At 55.4% G+C, this 20,190-nt stretch overlaps 1 protein-coding gene and 1 pseudogene across 10 annotated transcripts in view; both read right to left on the reverse strand.

Annotated features, from left to right (window-relative positions):
• CRTC1 (CREB regulated transcription coactivator 1) overlaps positions 1–20,190 on the reverse strand; it is a 73,897-nt gene that overhangs the window by 8,162 nt on the left and 45,545 nt on the right. For 6 of the 10 annotated variants that reach the window (XM_032465211.1, XM_032465212.1, XM_032465216.1 and 3 more), the window contains 8 exons: positions 19,358–19,419; positions 17,603–17,697; positions 15,450–15,535; positions 12,510–12,550; positions 11,806–12,026; positions 6,985–7,118; positions 4,926–5,237; positions 2,874–2,978 (listed from right to left, as the gene is read on the reverse strand). In XM_032465211.1, the coding sequence (XP_032321102.1) occupies positions 2,874–2,978; positions 4,926–5,237; positions 6,985–7,118; positions 11,806–12,026; positions 12,510–12,550; positions 15,450–15,535; positions 17,603–17,697; positions 19,358–19,419 (1,056 nt within the window). The remainder of the gene's footprint in view (positions 1–2,873; positions 2,979–4,925; positions 5,238–6,984; positions 7,119–11,805; positions 12,027–12,509; positions 12,551–15,449; positions 15,536–17,602; positions 17,698–19,357; positions 19,420–20,190) is intronic. The other 4 variants (XM_032465218.1, XM_032465214.1, XM_032465219.1 and 1 more) reach the window with 3 other exon arrangements.
• On the reverse strand, positions 15,165–15,265 carry LOC116659154 (annotated as a pseudogene).

Genomic DNA, 20,190 nt, shown 5'->3' on the forward strand with positions numbered 1-20,190 from the left:
CACCTGACAGGCCCTGGAGGAAAGTTCCTGGGGCAAGGTGAGAGGCACTCTGGATGTTCAGAATGGGATGTGCACGTGGTGACCCTTGTCAGATGTGGGGGACACGGGAGGGAGGCCACACACACGTAGGCAGGAAGGCTGCACAGAGTGAGCACGGGACAGGCACAAGGAAGCACCTGCCCACCTGTCCACTCATGGCTGCATATTGCCTGTCTGCCTGTGAGGCCCCAGGGCCGGTCCTGCTTGTGCAACATCAGATGCAGCAGAGGGATGGGGTCTCCCCTGGGAGAGGAGCAGGGGGCTGGGGATCCTCAGAGGCAGCAGAGATGCCAGAAAGAGGAACGCAGAGCCCCTGCCCATCCTTGAGATGCTGCCAGGGAGATGGCAGGATAAGGTCTGGTGGGATGTGGAAGAGAGGAGAGGGAGGGCCATAGCATCCCCGAGGCTGGGCGCTCTGGCCTTTTTCCTCTTCTGCATGATGCATGTGCTCGGCCTGTATCCAGACCACCAGCCCTGGACCTCCTCCCTTTGAGCTCCCTGTTCTAGAAAGGTGCTCCCACTCCCTGACAACTGCCAAAGCTTGAGTCTCAGGCCTACATACCAGAGAAGGGCTGGACACAAACCCACCTACCACTCTGGACGATCAGTGGATAGACAGCCACCCTGGCAGGTGGGGTGGCTCCTGGGGATGGATGTTCCATTCAAACACAGGAATGAGTTAAAAATGTGAAAGGAGTAAAGAAGTGGAAAAGACAATGTGGCAAAAATGCCACATTTGCCGTAAAAATCGCCAGCTTCAGGTTTGGAAAGAGGGGCTGTGAGGTGCTGGGTTTACCCATGAAGGAGGCGGCAGATGAGGGCCTTGGCTGAGGCTGGGGGCAGGTCGTTCTGGGGCACCTGATCCTGTCCCCGTGGCCTTGGCCCCAGAGAGGCCTGGCCCACACGGGAGACCCCAAGCTATGCTTCCTCTTCTGAAGCTTTCAAAAGGGTTTGCCAGAAAGGTCTGCTCAGAATGGAAGAGGGAAGGCAGCCCACAGAACCCAACCCCAGCACCCCTGGTTGGGGTCAGATGGCCTGGCTCCATCCTCACATTTTTCATTTTTGGAAAGGGAGGTAATTAGATTTATTTATTCATTTACTTATTATTTTTTAATGGAGGTACTGGGGATTGAACCCAGGATCTTGTGCATGCTAAGCACGCGCTCTACCACTGAGCTACACCCTTCCCCTCCCCTCACATTTGAGTGAGTGGCCTATCTCCCTTGCAGGAGCACGATGGATGGACAGACAGATGGACCAACACACAGACATGAGCTTGATGAGATAGCAGCATGCTCTTTGCCCAGCATGAACCGCTTTGGTTCAGGTGAATCTCTCCTGAGAGAAACTTGCTCTGCCCTTAAATTCCTGTCCTGCCTCACACAGAAGAACGGATGTAACTCAGGAGCCAGCCCCCGACAGGGCAGCCCACCGGGGAGCAGAACCCACCTGCTGCTTCCCCTGCCTGGACGGGCTTCTCCCACCCTTAAGCATCCCCCCTCCCCCACCGCATCCCCCTGCACCTCATGAGGAGACTAGACGCCAGGGCTCAGAGCCAACAAGGACAGACCGAGAGCGTGCAGACACCAGGCTGACCCCTGGCCTGCCCCGAGCCACTGCACTTTCCCCGCCTTCTACAGAGCGGGAGGCTGCACACCTAATCCCAGCAGGACCCTTGGCTGCAGAGGGTGGGAGATGATGGAGGGCCCTGGGAAAGCCCCTCCTCTATCAGAGAGTCATGAGAAGAGCCTTGGGTCCTCCTTGATGCCCACTGTCCTGACCCACAGGGCCTGGCTCAGAGTGCACCTCTGAGAGCCTGGGAGATGGGGACAGCACGGCATGTCCCGGGACAAGGATCCCCAGGTCCTGCCTGGAGGAACAGCTCCTCTTCCTGCTCTACCCAGGAAGTAACAACATCCCTTCAGCTGAGAATGAAGCTTCAGGGCCTGGGGCACTGTAGTGGCTCCAAGAGGTTTCTCAGCTTAGTGACACTCTGGGGACAGGGAGGTAGGTTCCTGGGGAGGCTCCACTGCTACAGTGAGATTTAGGCCCACATGTCAGCTTTGTGGGAACTCTTTCTCTTCTGATGGAAGGTTCCAGGTAGAATGCAGCCATGGGTGGAGTGGAGCCAAGGGGAATTTTGAGGAACCTGGATTGGGTGTGTGTGTGTCTGAGTCGGAGATCAGAGTCCTGTGGTGCCTGGTATGGAGGGAAAATGTGAGTCTGACAGAAGTGGTCTAGCCCTGCCTGTCACCTGGAGCAAGCCTCGGTCTCCTCATCTGTGAGAAGACCAGGACCGAGAGGCTGCTTTGCCCTCAGAGAAGCTTCCTCAGCCTGGAGACCGTGAGACACATCCTCTTAAGGGGTGGAGAGGGCCGAGGAGTTGGAGTCCCTACTATAACCTTGCTGTCACCTCAGCTGCACCCTCAGGCGGGGGGGCACCCCTCCACCTCCAGAAGTCTGGAAGCACGAGGCCTCAGGGTGCACAGGCGGTTTGATGCCAACTCCGAGCCTCACACCAGGACGTCCCAGCCTTGGGGTGAGGAGCTAGGGCAGAGGCCACACCAATGTCACTAACGTGAGTGGAGAGCCCACCACCCCCAGCCTGGGCTTTGCACAGACCACAGAGGCACGGAGGGAACGGGGGCGCTCCCAGGGAAAGTGCCTTCTCCTTGGCCACTGCCCAAGGTGGCCACCCCTCTCCGGTCCCCACCCCGGTGGAGTGAACAAGATGGGATGGAGTGAGACAGGAGCACAGATAGTGGATGGGTGGGCCGGAGGCACGAGCTAGGCTGGAGCCAAGGAGGTGGGGAAGGGGATGCGGCGTCCCTTACTTGCGGGGAGCTCCCGGGGGAGAAGCCTTGATTGGAGACAGGCGAGGTGGGAGACTGGTTGGCTGGGGAGCCGGCGCTAGTGCGGTACTGCTGCAGAGCCGGCGCCTGTGACGACAGACAGGTCAGGACACTTAAGGGGCCCCGCGCCTGGCTGTTCCCTGCTGGGCCCCCTGGCAAAGCCCCCACCCCTCAGGTAAGCAGAGTACCCAGGGCACCCACAGGAGGTGCAGGTTCCTGAGCCCAGCAACTCGAGGGGACCTGCCTCCTCCAGCTCTGGGAGGGGTGGGGGCGCGTGGTCACAGAATCGCCCCAGGGGGCTGTGGGAGGGGTGTGGGGGAGAGAGCTGGCCTCTACTCAGCAGGTTTCAGAGCACCCCCATGAAGGCGCACCCACACCCACGTACCCGTGCACATGGCTGCACACACGTGAACGTGCACGCCCACACACATGGGCAGGGAAGGCCCAGGGCCAGTCAGATGGCCTTGAGGGGTGGCAGGACTGACAGTGAGGGCTGTCTGGGGCACGCTGCAGGGCTCCCGGCGCCAGGCAGTCGTTGTCACTGATGTTGCTTGGAATGAGCCTGCTGGGGTTATACTGTCCACAGACTTCTAAAGGGCGGCCACCCCCTCACTTGGAGGACAAAGGGCCTTGGCTTCTCACCAGATCCCTTGGAGGCAGGATGGGCCAGGCCAGGACCTGGATTTAGACCCTGTTCTGGTCCCACTCAGTGAGGCCCTGCTGTGTACCTCTGGGCAAACTATCTAACCTCTCTGAGCCTGCTGTTCAGTGAGGCCCAGCCAGCCGACCTGGGGCCCCCTAAGTGCTACGTCTCTGTCTCCTTCAATTCCTCAGCATCCTGTCCTGAGTAGTCTGGGATGGAAGTTGAGCCCAGGTAGGGCAGGGGGTTTGCACAGGAAAGTATGGGTATCAGAGACAACACTGTGGTCACTCAGCGATGACCAGCTCAGGCCTCCTCGGGGTTGGAAAGAGGAAAATGACCAAGGAACATTCTCCTCGCCTGGGTGGGTCTGCAGAAACACAGAAGCCACTGGAGCCAGAGTCCTGAGAGAGCCAGCACTCTCTTGGGGCAAAGTGGGAGTAACAGACGACACATGCCTTGACCTGAGAGCCTGGCCTGGACACCCCATGCTTCCAACATCTCCCCAGCTCCACAGTGAGGAACCACCCACATCCTCATTCAAGGGGACCCTTGAGGTCTGCCCTCCAAGGGGTCAGAGCAGCTTGGAAATGTGGGTCTCTACCTGTTGGGTTACCTGCCTGCCCTGCCCAGCTCAGGCGGGGGGCCTGTTCTTTGCAGAACACATGTTCTGATGACATTTATCCTGGGGCTGGCAGCCAGGGGAGGGCTGGCTGGGCCCCAAACGTGGGTCCCTGTTCCTCTGGATCTAACTGTGACCACCTCCCTCCTACCAGGGAAATCAGGGTGAAAGTCTGAACAGTCAGGAAGGTTTGGGTGCAGGGGTCAAAACCTAGCACTTGTTACCCTGAGCCTGGCCACAGGCAGGGGGTCTCATGGTCTGAACTGCAGGTTCCCAGCCCAAGGCCCTGTGCTGTATGAAGCAGAGCTGGCTTCATCCCTTCTTCTCCTCCAAGTTTCTCTCTATCCCTCTGGCTCCCAGAAACCCATTTCCCAGGCCCTGAGAGCTCTGTGCTCTCCCTGCCTCTAAGGTAGCCTTTTCTTGGGCGGGAAGGGCTGAGGGGGCATTTGGGCCCACGGGGGAGGGCTTGGCAAAAGACATGCAGTGGGCCATCCTGGTGAAGTTTGGGGCACTTGACCCTTGCTCGTGCCTCAGGTTCCCCATCTATACTGGGGTGACGACCTTGGCTTGAGGATTCCAGGGAGAATCCCCTGTGGAACCCCATGCCTCAGGCCAAGGTGGCCTCAAAAGCGGAGCCTCAAGGTGGCTGCAGATAAAGCCAGGTGCCCTCACGGTCCTCCTGTCAGGCCCAGTGGGGGCCTCTCATAGCCCCCAGGGTTCCTCCCACACAAGCCTCCCACCCAGGCCCCATAGGACTCCATCGCTAGCTTACCGAGGCAATGTCGATCCCCATCGGTGGCTGGCCTGCATTCTCTGGGGGGGACTGGGGGAGAGAGGACGGTACCGTGACTGCAAGTGGGGGCAGTTGGGGCCCCCGCGTCAGGCTGGTGCTCGGCATCAGGGAGCCGCCTGGGGGGAGGCCAACAGACACCTGCGGGGGCGGCGGGGGCGGCTGCTGCTGGGAGGCAGGCGGCGGCGGGGGTGGGGGCTGAGGTTGTGGTGGCGGCGGCTGCTGAGAGCCTGCCTGGGTGAAGAAGGCGTAGGGCAGCTGCTGCTCCAGAGACAGGGCATCCATGGCCACGGCCTGAAGGGAGAGGAGGGCATCAGACAAGAGACACGCTCAGAGGTGGGGCAGGGCTGGGAGCACCTGGTCCCCAGAGGACCCCCATCGGCCTGGCGTGCTTGGCAACAAGGTGATGGGCAAACAAAGGGATGTCCAGATCCTGGATCGGTGAAGCAAAGGCTTAGCAGGGAGGCCTCCTCCAGGACCCACGGAGGACCTGTCTTCAGCAAGCCTCTCTCACCACACACTGAGCAACAGCACCACCGTCTGCACTCAGAGACTCAAGATGCCCCTGGCCTTTCTGAGCTGGAGTTTCCCCACTGTGGGCAGGCACGGGGCACCACACTCTGGAAGCCTAGTGGGGAGCCAGCGCCCAGCCCCTGTGGGGTCCTGCAGGGGGAAGGAACCCCCCTCCCACCCTCCTCAGCCTGGCCCATCAAGGGGAGGCTGGAGACGAGTTGGGCGAGGAGACACTGATGTAGTCACTGAGCAATGACCAGCTCAGGCTTCCTTAGAGTTGGAAAGAAGAAAACAGCTGGAGAGAAGTTTTCAACATTCACAAGTCTGTGCAGACAGTTCCAGGGGCAGGCAAGGGCTCCTGCCCTCTGAGGGAGGCTGGACGTGCCCAGGAGCTACAGGATGAAACACTTATCAGGATGCCAGCTTCTGATCAGTGGGGAGCAGTTTATGCCCAAAAGAGTGTTTCCGGAAAGGGAAGGCAGGACTCAGGGGTGGGGCGTGGTGGGAGCAGAGAAGAGGCAGGGGCCACAGATGGAGAGACTGAGGACACAGCCACCAGGAGCCACCCAGGGCGCTGCCTGGATCCTGGTCTGAACAAGAACTGTACAAGCAGTGACACAGTGGGGAACTGGGCCCAGGTGGATATAGGAAGGTATAGAAGAATTACTGTTCATTTAGTTGTAAGTGGATAAGGTCATCGAGGTTATGTAAAGAAACAAACGTTATCTATTAGGGTCTGAAAAGTAGACAAAATAGACAAATTCCTCAGAACACACAAACTACCAAAACAGTCCAAAGAAGAAAAAGAAAATCTGAGTAGACTGATAAAAGTGAGATTAGATCAGTCATCACACAATTTCCAGTGAAGACATGCTGAGACCGCAGTGCCTTCAGTAGTGAATTCTACCAAACATTTAAGAAAGAATTAACCAATGCTTCACAGACCCTTAAAAAAAAAAAAAAAACCAGAAGAGGAGGGAACACTTCCTAACTTGTCCTATGAGCCTACGCTGACTAAGCGAAAGAGAAGATTCCAATTACTGAAATCAGAAATGAAAGAGGGAACATTACTGACCACTTTACAGAAATAAAAAGGACTATGAACAGCTATATGCCAGCATATTGGGTAACCCTCAGGAAATGCACCGATTGCTAGGCATAATCAAACTCCCAGAGAAGTAGACAAAGCAAAGACTGTAAATTGAAAAAAAAAACAAACCTCTTAAAACATTTTATTTTGGGAAATTTCAACTAGATCCTAAAGGAAACAAAACAAAACAAAACTGGATCCTGAAAGAGAGACTAGCATAATGAAGAAGGCCAGTCACGCAGGCACACGCTAACAGCCATGATTGGCAAAGGGGACCTCAGGCCACTGATTTCTGCATTTCCCATGTGTTTGAAAATCTGACAACAAAAAGCAAACATGTTGGGAAAGTCTTCAGGATTCTGCTCCCTGGAGGAGCGAGAGGCCTCCCAGAGAGGCAGAGCTGGGCCCCACCTCCCCTGCCCCACTAAGCCCTCGCACCTGAGTGATGGGTGACAGCGGGGAGAGAGTGGGCGACACCTGCTGGGCCTGCTGCCGCCTTGCCTCCGTGCTCAGGGACAGTGGGCTGACGCCAGCTGGGCGGTGCTGCGGTGAGGAGCCAGGCGTGCTCATCCCTGAAAGGGAGGGAGGGAAGGTGGGCGTGATGCGAGCCACTGGGAGCATGCAGGGGGTGGCACTCACACACCCAGGATCATTGCTGGGGACAGCCCAATCACACAGACAGAAACCAGAGGGCACATCCTGATCGCCAAATCCAGGACTCCACTCCCGCCCCAGGTCCAAAGCCCCGATACCCTAATCTCTGGATCCCCCAGCTCTGCACGGGCTCCATTCTCCTTCCCACCTCCAGTGCTGACCAACGCTCTCCCCACTGATCCCACCAACCCTCTAGGAGGGGCAGGTTCTGCAGGCCCCACTGATCAGCGCTTCCCCACCTCTGGGCCACAGCATGATTGGCCCCCAGATGGACATGTGACCAGGCTGGCCAGTGAGACCCTGTTCAGGGGCTTTTGCTGGGACTCCAGGAAGGGAAGTCCACAATTGTGTGAGGGGGCATCCGGTAACCACAACAGGGAGGGCCGGATGACGAACAGGGGGCTGAGGAGCAGAGTTAGCACCTGAGCCCCAGACCCAGCCACATTGGTGCTTCTTGATTTCGGGAGACAATTGGTCCCCTTTTTTGCCTAAACTGGTTTGGGTTTTGGAGAGCTCCAAGCAAGTCAGTCCTGCCTGATGCAGTTTCTTCTTGAGTCTCATCATTCTGCTCACCCTCCTTTCATGAACTTGCCCCTTCCCATAACTGCTCCTTTGGCTCCTCTTGGCCCCTGATCTATGTATCTGGTGGTCCCTCCCTCACACCCACAACCTTCTCCCCCCACCTCATGCACTCCCCAGGCTGGAGCACCACTCCCACAAGGATGCCCAAGTTGAAATCCAATTCCTTCATCTTCTTCCTGATAGAGCTCCAGCTGGGGGGCTCCAAGTCACCCTTTCCCTCACCCTGGCCCCATCCCTCAGCAATGTGATCCCTGAATGTATCTGCTGTGAAGGGGCTGAGTGAGGTCAAGTTCAGTGTGGCAGCAGTTAGGGCCTGCCAGGTGATCCTGGGGCACTGTGCCAGGGAAGCAACAGGCCCCTTGATGCTGGGGGAAGGATGGGGACCCCTGGCGGGGGAGGTCTCACCTGATCCCCCAGACTCAGTTTCCTTGTGGGTTCACTGTGAGGCCCTAATGAGGTCATGAGCAGCTATGGCCCACAGTCAAAGCCAGGTGAAGGCTCCTGACTCACTGGGGCAGCTGGGCCCATCCTGCGAGGGCACCAGATCAACCCTGTTTCAGCAGGTGAGGCAGCAGGTTCAAGGGCTGGCGAGCGCGCTCTCAGCACGCACTGAAGGGAGATGACGGGCAGCCTGCCCTCCACCAGGGCAGCTGTTCACTGGGGCTATGTCATCCGCGCCAGGCGAGCCCGGTCATGCCTGCACTTCCCCTAGGAGCCCTGGCAGCTTCACTTGGCCAACTGCGGGGGCGCCTGGCACTGTGGACTGCTCCCGCAGTAGAGCCCTGGGGGCCAGTTTCTACACAGACTTTGGGCCCACAATCAGGCTGCTGCAGACATAGCAACATCACAGGAGCCACTGGCGGAGGCCTAGGCAGGAGGAGTCTGGAAGACGCCTGTTGAGAGTGCACTGGGAGGTAGGACCCTGGGTTGCTCCTTGTCTTCTCTGAGCATCCAAATGCCTCATATGTCCGGTGGGCAGAGGAACACTCCACACCCACGTTGGGAGGAGATGTCAGGGCTCGGTAAGCAGCAGAGAAGCAAACACCAGGAGTGAGGGAGATAGAGGGATGGCAGGGATGGGAGGAATCTGTGGCAAATTGGAGTGCTCCAGCCCAAATTGAGGTGCAGGACCTCGACCCTCCATCGCTAGGCCTGATTCTTCCAGAGAAGCTAGAAATCCAGGTTTTTACATGTATGTTTAAATGTTGATTCAAAGCATCACACACAGTCGTAGGCCAGCCAAAATACACTGATGGGCTGGATCTGGCCCTTAGGCTACGAGCCTCTAATGTCTGCCCTGAATACAAGGGAGTTTTTAATCCTCTGCTGGGCTGCAGAGCTCGCTCTTGGCCTTCTATGGGGCAGCCACCACCCCCAAGACATCAGTTGGGCCGGGAGGGCTGAGGGCCACTTTGCCGTTGAATTTCTTTTGACAACCCGGATCACTTTGGGGAAAAGAAGTGGGTCCAGCTGGAAAGGAAGCCTATCTTGGGCAGGGAGAGCTGCCAGGGGAGGGCAGGCCTGGTGGCAGAAGCCCAGCCCAGGGGCACGAAAGCTCAGTGGCAGGCCACAGAGCTGTGCCAGGAAGGAGGACCCCAGCCTGTCCACCCTCCAGGTCCCACAAGCAGCCAGGGAAACGACTTTAGCAAATGTGGAAGGAGGCGAGAGGGGCCGCTGTCTCCCTGGTGGCGGAGGCCTCCCTCTTCCTCCTCCTCAGGCTCACGTTCTGACTGCAGGGTGGGCCGGGTGATGGTGGGGGTGAGCTCCATGTGTGCCAGCGGCCGGCGGCTCAGCTTGACTTAAAACGCCCCAGAAAGTGAAGCCCCTGCCATGCGAGCTGCTGGAGCGGCAGGTTCGCAAACAACCAAACACATGTCAGACATTACTGGGCCGACGCTCTGAGCCAGGGAGGCTGGGGTCTGGGCCCCAGGCTCGGGGTCTGCACTCCGTCCCGCATCTATGGTTTTCACATGTGTGTGTTTTCCTGTGCTTGTTTAGACTCGGCGCGGGCTGGAGGTGCGCGGCTCCCGGGCGGGCGCTGGGGAGCTGCCAAGGACCCTCCGGCGGAGGGGGGTGGTGCTCTGGAGGCTGCTACAAGGCGTGAGGAGAAAAACAGGGGCCAGGGAACAGCACTGTCTGCAATGGGGGGGCAAGTCCCTAACCTGCAGCCCCAGAGCCAACCTTCTGATTTCTTGCCTTGCACAGGCGTGCGTGGACGCTGCCCACCCATCTGTCTCTTGGAGGGCCATGGGTCTTGGGCTCCCCCAAATCTGCTCATTTTGTCTTCTGGGGCTCCCCTGGAGGCGGGGCATGGCCAGGGCTGGTGTCCTCTGCCCAGTGGCTGAGCCTCAGCGGGCACACGGCCAGGTGTGTGGAAGAAACACAGCCTCAATGCAATCAGGCCAGAATCCCACTCCCCGCTTCACCATTCTGGCTTCTATCTCCTCATCTAAAAACCTAGGAAACCCTCACCTGCCCCCAGCCCTGTCGGCACCAAAGTGAGGAATGACTCTAGGCTCCTGTTTTGCTTTACTCCCTGAATCAACCCAGCTCCAAGGCTGGCCAATTTCACCCTGAAATCTCTCTGCACAGCTCTCAGTGGGGCTCTGCCCTGGTCCAGTTGCTGCTGCCCGTTCCTTATGGCCAGCTCTCCCCGGCAGCCAGAGGAAATGCGGCAAACACGAACCTGAGTGTCTGATTCTCTTTCACAAAATCCTGTGTGGCGCTACCCACCATGCTCGGGGCAGGGGTGCAGGGGGCCCGTGGATGGGGTGAGCGCTGGCCCGTGCATGGCTCCAGGTGAGGTAGTGCTCTCACTGACCGCTGAGTCCCGACACACATGGACTCACAGAAGGGCCCCCCGCCGTCCCTCCTGCCTGCCCCACCACCAGGCTGTGGTGGGGCCATCCCATCTCCATGGATACAAACCCACACGTCCCACAGTCAACATGCATACAGAGGTCACAGCAAGGACATGGGAGATCAGGGCCCAGCCCAGGGGACAGATGAGAGCAAACAGCGACTTAACAGCAGCAGGGAGGGTGCAGAAAGGCAACCCAGTGTGAGAGGCGGCGTGGGTTCGAGCAGGGAGTCAGGAAGGCCTGAAGATGGGAGGGGAGGTCATCTAAGCCGGGATGGAGCAAGGGGCCTGGAGGAGGAGGAGGCCAAAGGCCCCAAGGTAAACTCATGGGCTGAAGCAAAGTCAACATGGGGAGCAGGAATTAAAGGTCCCGGGGGTCTCAAGGTTTCACTAGGAGGGAGCTGAGGGGCTGTGCAAGGTCCTGACAAGAGGGCCATGAGCTGATGGCAGTTCTGGTGGTGAAGAGGCTGGGGGGCCCAGCAGGTGGAGGCCATCCCAGGGAGAGGATCTGAATCAAGCTGGGTCATGATGGGGGGCCGACAGGACATGCCAACGGGTCAGAGTGGATAAGAGGACAGAAGAATTGGGGAGGATATCCCCAGGGTCTCTGCCTGAGTTGTAGGGGGACGGTGCCGCTGGAAGTCCCCAGGAGGAGGGGTGAGGCAGCATCGAGAGATATTGGGATAGGAGAGGGGCCCGTGGAACATCCTCAAGGATGTGATCTGGAGAGAAAGGAGCATGGAGCGCTCCTCTCCCAGGGAGGGGGCTGGCTGGAGCGTCCCAAGCAGGCAGCCAGTCAGCTGCGGGTGGGAAGGGCAGATCAGGTCTGTCCCTCGATGAGGGGCATGGGGAAAGCCTGGCCCACCCCAACTCTCTGAAGCACCCAGCATCCCCTAAGAACCACAGTCCAAGGTCCAATCCCTGGGGGCATGAACCTGCGTAGTGCCAGGCCTTTGCCCAGGAAGTGCCCTCTGCCCAGATGCCTTTCCCCTTGGGTCAGCCTGGCAACAGCAAACCCTCGTGGTGGACTCTGCCCTCCACCCCCACGGCCAGCATTGTGGATGTGACCCTGCTAGGTCATCATTCAAACACATGTGTCATCATCACTAGATAGTGAGCTCTGCCAGGGAAAGGAGTGTCCCCGCCGCCCGGCCGGGCCTTACCCTGGCCAGCACCGCCGATGCCCAGGTGTGTCAGGTTGGCTGCAAGGTTCCCGGTGCTGCTGGAGCTGCTCAGCGCAGGGAAGGTGGGCTCCTCCGGGTCCAACGGGGTCGGGAGGGGGGAGGGGAAGTGGATGTTGGTCAGGTCAGGCAGGGAGCCCCCCGTGTTGTGGGTAGCGGGGATCAGGGCTGTAGTGTTTTCCTGGTCAGCAGATGGAAAGATGCTGGGGGGAAAGGCCAGACAGAGGGGGAGGTGAGCTCTTGGGATGGCAGCTGGCCCATTCTCCCCCAAAAGCTGTGGCTGAGGCAGGAGGAGGCCGGTGCAAAAAATCAGCAGGTGCAAAATGACACCCCACAATTAGGCGCTGCCCTGCTCGAGAAACAACTGTCAGCCCACACTTCCAACGGAAGCTTAGGAAGCAGCCTGTCCCTGCAGGATGGGGGCTGGGGTGAGGGTCCTCCCACTGACCAGGGACAGACTGTGTCTGAGGGGTGAGTGTGCTTGGGCTGAGGCCAGGGGTTCAGTCATCTCGGGCAGGGAGGGGTGGGAGCATCCCCCATGGTGAGGCTTGCTGGGTGGCTGCCAGAGGCACAGTGTCCCCTCCTGTAGGGACCTGCAGCCTCATGAGCAGACAGGAAGCCCTGGGGTCATCCAAGTAGCCCATGGTGGCCTTAGGCACACAGGGTGGGGCCCTGCTGACACTTACTTGATTCCGGGGACCTCACAGGACTTGGGCCTGGACCCTGTCTGAAAGAGAAGACAGCAGAGGCTGAGCTGGCTCCTCGTGTGCACTGTGCCTCCTCACAACATACTGATCTCCCCAGAGGGGCCAAAATATGCTCAACAAAAATCGAGTTTATCTGCAGATGAAGAACAGGTAGCCCCGTGGGATGGGGGGCCTGCCCCAGGCACACTCAGGGCAAAAATAAGAGCTATGTGGAGACGGTCTTCCTACAGGCCCCTCCCAGCTTCAATCTGTCTGCTTGGTAAGGTGGGCACAGCCCAGGGGTAGCTCGGTCCCTTGTCAGAGCAGGCATGGGGGAGAAGAGGATGCCTGCCCACTCTTCACATATGAAACCCCCTCCTCCAAGGGCTGTACCACGGCTGTCAGCAGCCAGCTGGGGGGCGAAGCAGCTGAAAACCCAGGTGCCTCCAGGCTAACCCTGAAGCCATTCCTGAGCCAGGGCAGGCGGGGGCTCCAGTCGCAAGGGATGCCTCTGCTCGGTGTCCATCTACCCGTGACAGAGAAGGACATCACATAGGGAAGTCTGAGGAGGCTCAAAGCGGATGCCCTAAATAACACAGAAGGTACTACTGGTGCCCTCTGCTGACCCACCTTACAACGGTGCCCCAGAGCTGTGACTCCCACGGGGACCCTGGTGCTGGCATGCTTCCTGGCCCACAGGCCCAAGGACAGAGACCGTGGTTACCAGCCCTGGGAAGGGGGTCCCAGAGAAACCCTATTTCCTCCTCTGTGAACTGGGGACACTATCGCCATCCAAGAACTGCAGGCTCCAGGCAGGATCCCTAGACTCACGTTCAAGGACAAAGGAGGCAACTCTCTTCCGGTGGCAGCAGACATGATCGGACAGAACCCCGCGTGCCAACAGAGGGCTCAGCTGTGTGTTACATTCCCTTAGTCCTCTCTGCCTCTTGGGCCCTCAGGCAGACACTCCTGGCTGATGTGTTCTTTAGGGATTATCAGACAAGAACGTGGACACAACCAGCGGAGGGCTGGGCCTGCTTCACCGTGCACACACCCGGTGGGGGTGGGGGTGGGGTGGGGAAGGCCTGACTGGCAGAGACTGAGGAGCCCAAAGGATGGCACGTGACCAGCGGGTGGTAAGCCTCTGTGGGGAATGCCAGAGGAACGGGTTTCTGCTTGGCCACAGGCTCCTTAATTCCGTGAGTAAACACTCGCTTCATTACCAGATTTTTTTGCAAAGCACTTTGACAATGACTTTTTCTGAAAAATCTTTTCAAAAGCATTCCACGAACATTATGGGATACTAATGGATTTCTAAACAGCATTAAAAATCCACCCATCATCCCCCCACCCCCACAACGAATCCCCAAGAATTCCTCTACTGACACCCTCACAGATGCATCGTTTTGCGCGGCAGTTAAAAGGCATCTTGCCAAGATGCTGGGCTCTGCCGCCCTCTTCTCACTCCCAGGATGCTGGGGCTGTTTCCCTTCTCAGAGTCACGACACTTGCCACCTTCATTTTCTTTACAGCAGCACATCTAGGCACGCAGAGGGACCCTGTTGTCCTTTCTTATGCACCCCTTTGCAACTAGATGTTTCAGTTGCTTTCTGACTTTGAATTGTCAAAATTTTTAAGTTTTTCCCCAGAGTTTGAAAATCATATGCATTCTGCATGCAAAACTGGAACATGTAGACAGGGATTAAAAGGCCAACAGTGGTGCCCACACCCCACTACTTGGCAGGACATGCCCCACTCGGGGCTACCTGGGCTGCGTCCTGTACACCCAGGGATCTGTGGGCATCTCTGTGTGGTCTGTGCCTGTCTAAAGGGCTTTATCCCGCTCTTCCCACATAACAGTTTTATCACAAGTGTCTCTCATACCTTTAAAATTTCTTCAAAATTCCCAATTACAATCACATGGAGCTTTTCATGAGGTGCTGAGGACAATTTCCTTATAAATCCCCTACTGTCAAAAATTCAGGTTGTTTCCAGTTGATTTCAAAAGCTCAGAATCTATGCTTTTAAGGAACATAGGGCTGTTTGCTCATTCACCAGCTCCCTCCAAGTTCCTCAAGGAATAGGTGATTTTTGGTGCTGCCCCTTTCATGCAACTTGACCAGCAAAGGGTTTCAATTCTTTTTTTTTTTAACATTCAAAATAGCTTTAGTGTTAAATGCATTTTTGTTCTATTCAAATTCTTTGAAATCTGTATTCATGGCACAAATTCTATTTTATCACTAGACAGTTTCGTAGGTTGAACTTGAGAACTTTCTTTCTGGATACAGAAATCCCAATACAACTGGGAATTCCAAGTAGACGCTGTACTCTAATAAATTATGCGATTATTGTGCAAATGAATGGGAGTTTATGTTCAAGGATGATGATAAACAATGATAATTACACAATACTGTGCATTAGTAGCACGATTAAGGCTAAGAATTAGGAGGCATAGGTTCTAAAACCCTAAGTATCTTCACATTCTTGGGCAAATCACTTAACCTCCATGGCTTCAATTTCTTTTTTTTTTCAGTTGAGATAAAATTGACATATAACGTTATATTAGTTTCAGGTGTGTAACATAATGCTTCGCTATTCGTACATGTTGTAAAGGGATCACCACAACAAGTCTCGAGAACATCCATCACTACACATAAAAATATGCAACGCTTTGTGAATTTGCGTGTCATCCTCGAGGGCCATGCTCATCTTCCCTGTATGGTTCCAATTTTAGTGTATGTGCTGCCCAAGCGAACGTGGGTTTTAATTCTTTACATGGTTTTCGATAGGCTATGTAACTGGTCAAAACTGAATGAGGTTCACACCTCAGGGAAGGCGACTCTCACCCAGTGTATGATTTCGCCAGTTTCACCCAGGGTTGTGCTTTAAAAAAAAAAAATCAAGAAGGAAAACCACTTTCAAAAGTTCTTAGGTGCTTACCTTCTTGGTGTCCCACGCTTGCTTGGAAAGGTTCTTGTCTGTTTCCGATGTGGTCTCCTCCATTCCTGGGACTGTTAACAGTAAGACTAGGGAGGGGTGGGGTGAGAAGGAGAAGCAGAAAATGAGTCTTTTTGCAGCTGCGTGCTGGCGCCAGGAGGGCACTCCCTCGACATAGAGTCGTGACTGTGATATGATTGTAACTGCCCCAACTACTACTTCTGGGGATTGTACTGAAGTAAAAGAGTTTCGTTAAAAAAAAGAGAGAGAGAGAGAAAGAAATAAAAGTGAAAAAAGAGAGAGAGAGAGAACCTGTGACTTAAAAAGAAATGAGAATGAAAGCTCTGGAGCTAAGGACACATGTTGGCTCTGCCTCTTACAGGACCCACTCAGGCCTTGGAGGCCTTGGGGTGCAGAGAACAGCCAAGAATCTCTCCTAGCATCCCATGAGTGGTCGCCTTGCCCTGTGCACTGCACCTGTGGCCCTGTGGACACCCGTCTCCCGCACTGGGCTGTCAGTACCCAGAGGCCGGGCTCCTCTTGCGCTGTTGGCACCAAGCACAGGGACCCAGGCCTCATAGTTCAACATGGGCTGAGGTTGATCCACGCATGGTAGTTATGGCCGCATGAGTTGCAATGCCAACCAGCCCCAGAGGAGGAAAGGAGATGAGAGGTCTGAGGGACTGGTTGGGCATCTTTCAAGGCCCTAGAACCAGCTGTGCCTGAAGTCCATTTCCCTTAAATCTTTCGGTTAAGGTAAAATGAAACATTTTCTTTATGAGACCCAATTTCTTTATGTTGGTTGGAGGTTCAGTTTTTCACATGCAATAGAGCCATTATGATGTGTTAGCCTGATGGGTTAATTCTTCCTTCTTGAAACCAGGACCAGGAGATGGAAGGGCAGCCAGACTAACCCTCAACTTCGTTACTGTCTGGGCCCCTTGAGGAACAGAGAGAGTTGATGTGTTTCTCCTCCCCCCACCCCAAAGCCAACTGGACTCTGAGCTGCCAGAGGTCCTTCCATTGTCACAGCAAGTCCCTGGGGATGGTGACACCCACTCATCGCCCCAAAAGCCCCATGTTCCTGGGGGACTCTCCAGGGTAGACAGCACCCTCTGAATGGCCCTCAGCATCAGGAGACTGGAGAGAAGCGCCAGATCCATTCTTGTCACCCTTAGGGATCTGGAATCCTCGCTTTTATTATAGAGGCATTTCCTTCTGCGATCTTGCCTTTGCTGCCCCGTGAGCTGGGATCCCGGGAAGATCACATGAGGAAAGCCTCTGCCAGCAAGGGGTGAAGTTCTAGTTGACCATCCTTCTTCTAACAGCAAAATCTCCGTTACGTTTATACTGGCACAGTGAAATGCTACTAAAAAAGTAGTAAGCGTCTGGGCCTTCGGAATACACGATTAGTTCTCTGGTGTCAGTACCTTGGAACACAGCAGGCCCACATGGGGTTTCCTAGGGCTGGCCTCAGCATCGCTCTCCCCTCTATGGGTAACACTGCCCCAGTTTTTAAGATGGCATGTACTATCCTGGAAGGTCCAGGGATACTGCCTCCACATCTAGCTCTAAGGAGGGACTGGGGGCCTGGGCACAAATCTGCCCCAGCTGCAGGGGTGTGTGCATGGCCCAATTGGAAAGGAGGCTCTGGGCAAGAGTTAGGAAACAGTCAGCCTCTTTTCCACCCACTGTAGCTAGGATGGGCCCAGGGGCTGTGGACCTAGAGGGTCCTAAGCATCAGAAACAGGAAATGATCCAGTGTGAAGCCCTGGATCAAACTATACCTGAAGGTGAACATCAAGCCCTGACTGTTGGTCATAGCCAATCAAAGCCCTTTTTGCTTCAGCTTGCTGCTCCCAAAATTTGAAAGAATCTGTAAGTCCCCCAGACTGTGTGGCCATACCCTGAATCCATGAATGAAAGCCAAAGTGCATTTTCAGGGACTGTTTTCTGTGTCTCTGCACTCCTCAAAATCCAACTCAAGTAGCACCATCTCTGAAAGTTTTCCTGAACCCCTTCCCTTGTCCCACAGCACCCACTGAGTCTTCCCTCTCAAGTCTATCCACCTGTGAGTTTGTGATTTCTGGGAGCACAGCAGCCACCCACTGGACTTGCCTGACCCCAGGAAAGATGCCTGTGTGCCCTGTTGATACCTCTTTTCTGGTGCGTGTCCTGGGACCCACTCGTAAAGGGCTCTGGCTGGGTAGGCGTCATTGTGCTCTGGTGCAGGGCAGAGTCAGAATTGGTCCTGGAGAGAGGAGAGAGACAGTGAGCCTCAGCCCCAAAGGGGAAAAAGGGATAGTCCTGGCCCCGCTCTATCTGGGACATGCCCAATGGGACAGGGTGGCAGTCATAGGTCATTTCTGTGAGCTGCTGTAACCTGAGCAAAACCCTAAAGAGCCACAAGAGTGAATGCGGTTTTCGTCTGCAAAGGCTGCAGCAGAAATTTCCTTCCCTTCCTAACCACCTAACCAGCCCCTGTCTATCCCCGCCCCTTTGCTGAGCTTCTCAGCTTTAGGGAAAGGGTGGTGTTTTCCAGTTGAAATCCTCCAGAGAGAGGCCCTGACAGTCCCACAGTAGCCCAGTCTCAGGGGTACAAGCCCATCATGGAGTTCTCTCCTGGTGAAAAATGGCCAAGGGGAGTCTTGCTCCAACCAGTCCAAATGCTGCCAGGGGCCTGGGAGAGGCTCCACTCTCTGCCCTAGTAACACAATCTGCCCCCAGTTGCAGGTGCCTAAAGGGAGGGTCCCCAGAAAAACCCCTCAGCTGCCTAGGAAACCAGGGGCACCCATGGGGAGCTGGGCGGACATGCAAAGGATGGGCCCAGCTGCACAGCCAATTTGGGGATTAGAGTAAAAGCCACAAGCACCCAATGGGGATGTCCCAGACACTGAGAGTGACATGGGAGAAACTCGGTTCAAGGACAAGAACAGGTTACAAAGGACCGGGCCACCTCTGACCCTGGGGCCAGCTGGGCAGTGAGGAGCCAGGAGGATCCTGCCCTCCCCTCAACACCACCTGTGTGTCCCTGAGCAAGTGTTCTGACCTCTCTGTACTCTTATACCTAAAATGAGGAGGATAACAGCACCAACTCCACCAACGCACATCCTACATCAGTTAATGGATACGACAGTTGAAATAGCACCTGATACGTGAATATGACCTTGGTGGGTATTTAATTAGATTACTGAATTATATATTCAGTGTTGTGTTTATATATATATAATATATATTATACATATACATATTTTTTTAACAGCTTGCTTACTTTTGGTCTTTGTTTACTGAAATCACCTACGTATTTTTGTGTGTGTATGTATTGTAAAATAAACATAACATGAAAACTGCCTTTTTAACCTTTTTTAAGTGTATACTTCTTTTGCCATTAAGTACATTTACACTGGTGTGTAACAATCACCTGTGTTATTTTAGGCATTTATATTAACTATATTATTGTTATTTAAAAACATTCTAGATGATGGTATTATGGGTGGGGGTTTTTTTTCCGCTTTCCAGATGCATTTATGTATTTTTCTAATCTTCTAGTAAAAAATATATAATCCTTTTACAATCACGTTTTCTATGACTGTTTGGGAATGTGAGAAACCAACCATAATACAGCATTAATGGAAAAAAAGTAAGCCGCAGCATTGAATAATCAATACAATCCCAACTTTGTTCGAAAAAGAAAAAAAAATTTGTAAATAGAGAAGGGGAAAAAAAATCCCCAGAAGACCCCAAACTGAGACCTCACTGTTAGAGGGCTAGAGCTGATTTCTAGAAACTTCTGGATGCTTCTTACTTTTGTCATTTTCAAGTGACTGAGTACTGGTTTTTCAAGCATGACCATGAGGAAAGTATGGCTTTGTTTCCAATGAGAGGGCTGGGGTTGGCTCTGAGTCACTGACCTTCTCCAGCTGGTGTCCGCAGGTGGCGAGAGGTACACGGTGCCGTATGGGCAGCTGTCCGCGTGAGTGTGAGTTAAGGGGATGGTGCTGTCAGCCCAGGCCCGGCCTTGAGTGCTAGGAACCCCACACTGGCCATCGGAGTAGCCAGGCTGCTGGGAGCCTGCAAACAGCTGGGGCCTCGGGGCGGGGGGCCTTTCCTGCCTGGCTGCGAGCAGCCTCCAGGGTGCAGCCCTGTCCACCTAGCACTCAGCACTCACCCCCTGCAAGCGCACGTGCGGGCTGCACCCCTTCCAAGAGGGGCCTCAGCCGTGAAACGGGGGCCCATGGGGGTGCTGCGGGGAGTCTAGTTCAGCTGACCCCGGTCTTGACTCTTAATTCTGGGCTGACGGGGCGGCTCCCGGGGCCCCAGGGCTTGGTCTGGGGCCCAGCTGGTCAGGCTCCCCTAGACCATGGAAATGAGAACCAGGAAAGAACAGGCTTCTCTGTTCTGGAGAACCAGGGTTCCCAGGAGCAGCCACTCCGACTCCAGTGGTGGGGGAGCCTAGCTGGCCAGGCACCAAGGGGCAGCCAGGTGGGGGGGGTGGGGGGATTCCTGACAATCTCTCTGCTTGGCTGAGGTACAGAGGCAAATTCTATGTCTTCAGATCAAGCCTCCCTCTGTTCTGTCTGGGTCTGGCTCAGATCCCCCTCAGCCCCACTGCCTTGGCTCAGGCTGCCCTCCATAAGGCCCTAGAGGAGGGCCTAGGCCCTAACATGTAAATGCTCTGCTCGCAACCTTCCTGGGCCCCACTGCCCAGCCAGGAGTCTGAGCACAATGTGGTCCAGCTTCATCC

This window comes from Camelus ferus, chromosome 22 (assembly GCF_009834535.1).
Source record: "Camelus ferus isolate YT-003-E chromosome 22, BCGSAC_Cfer_1.0, whole genome shotgun sequence".
Taxonomy (NCBI): Eukaryota; Metazoa; Chordata; class Mammalia; order Artiodactyla; family Camelidae; genus Camelus; species Camelus ferus.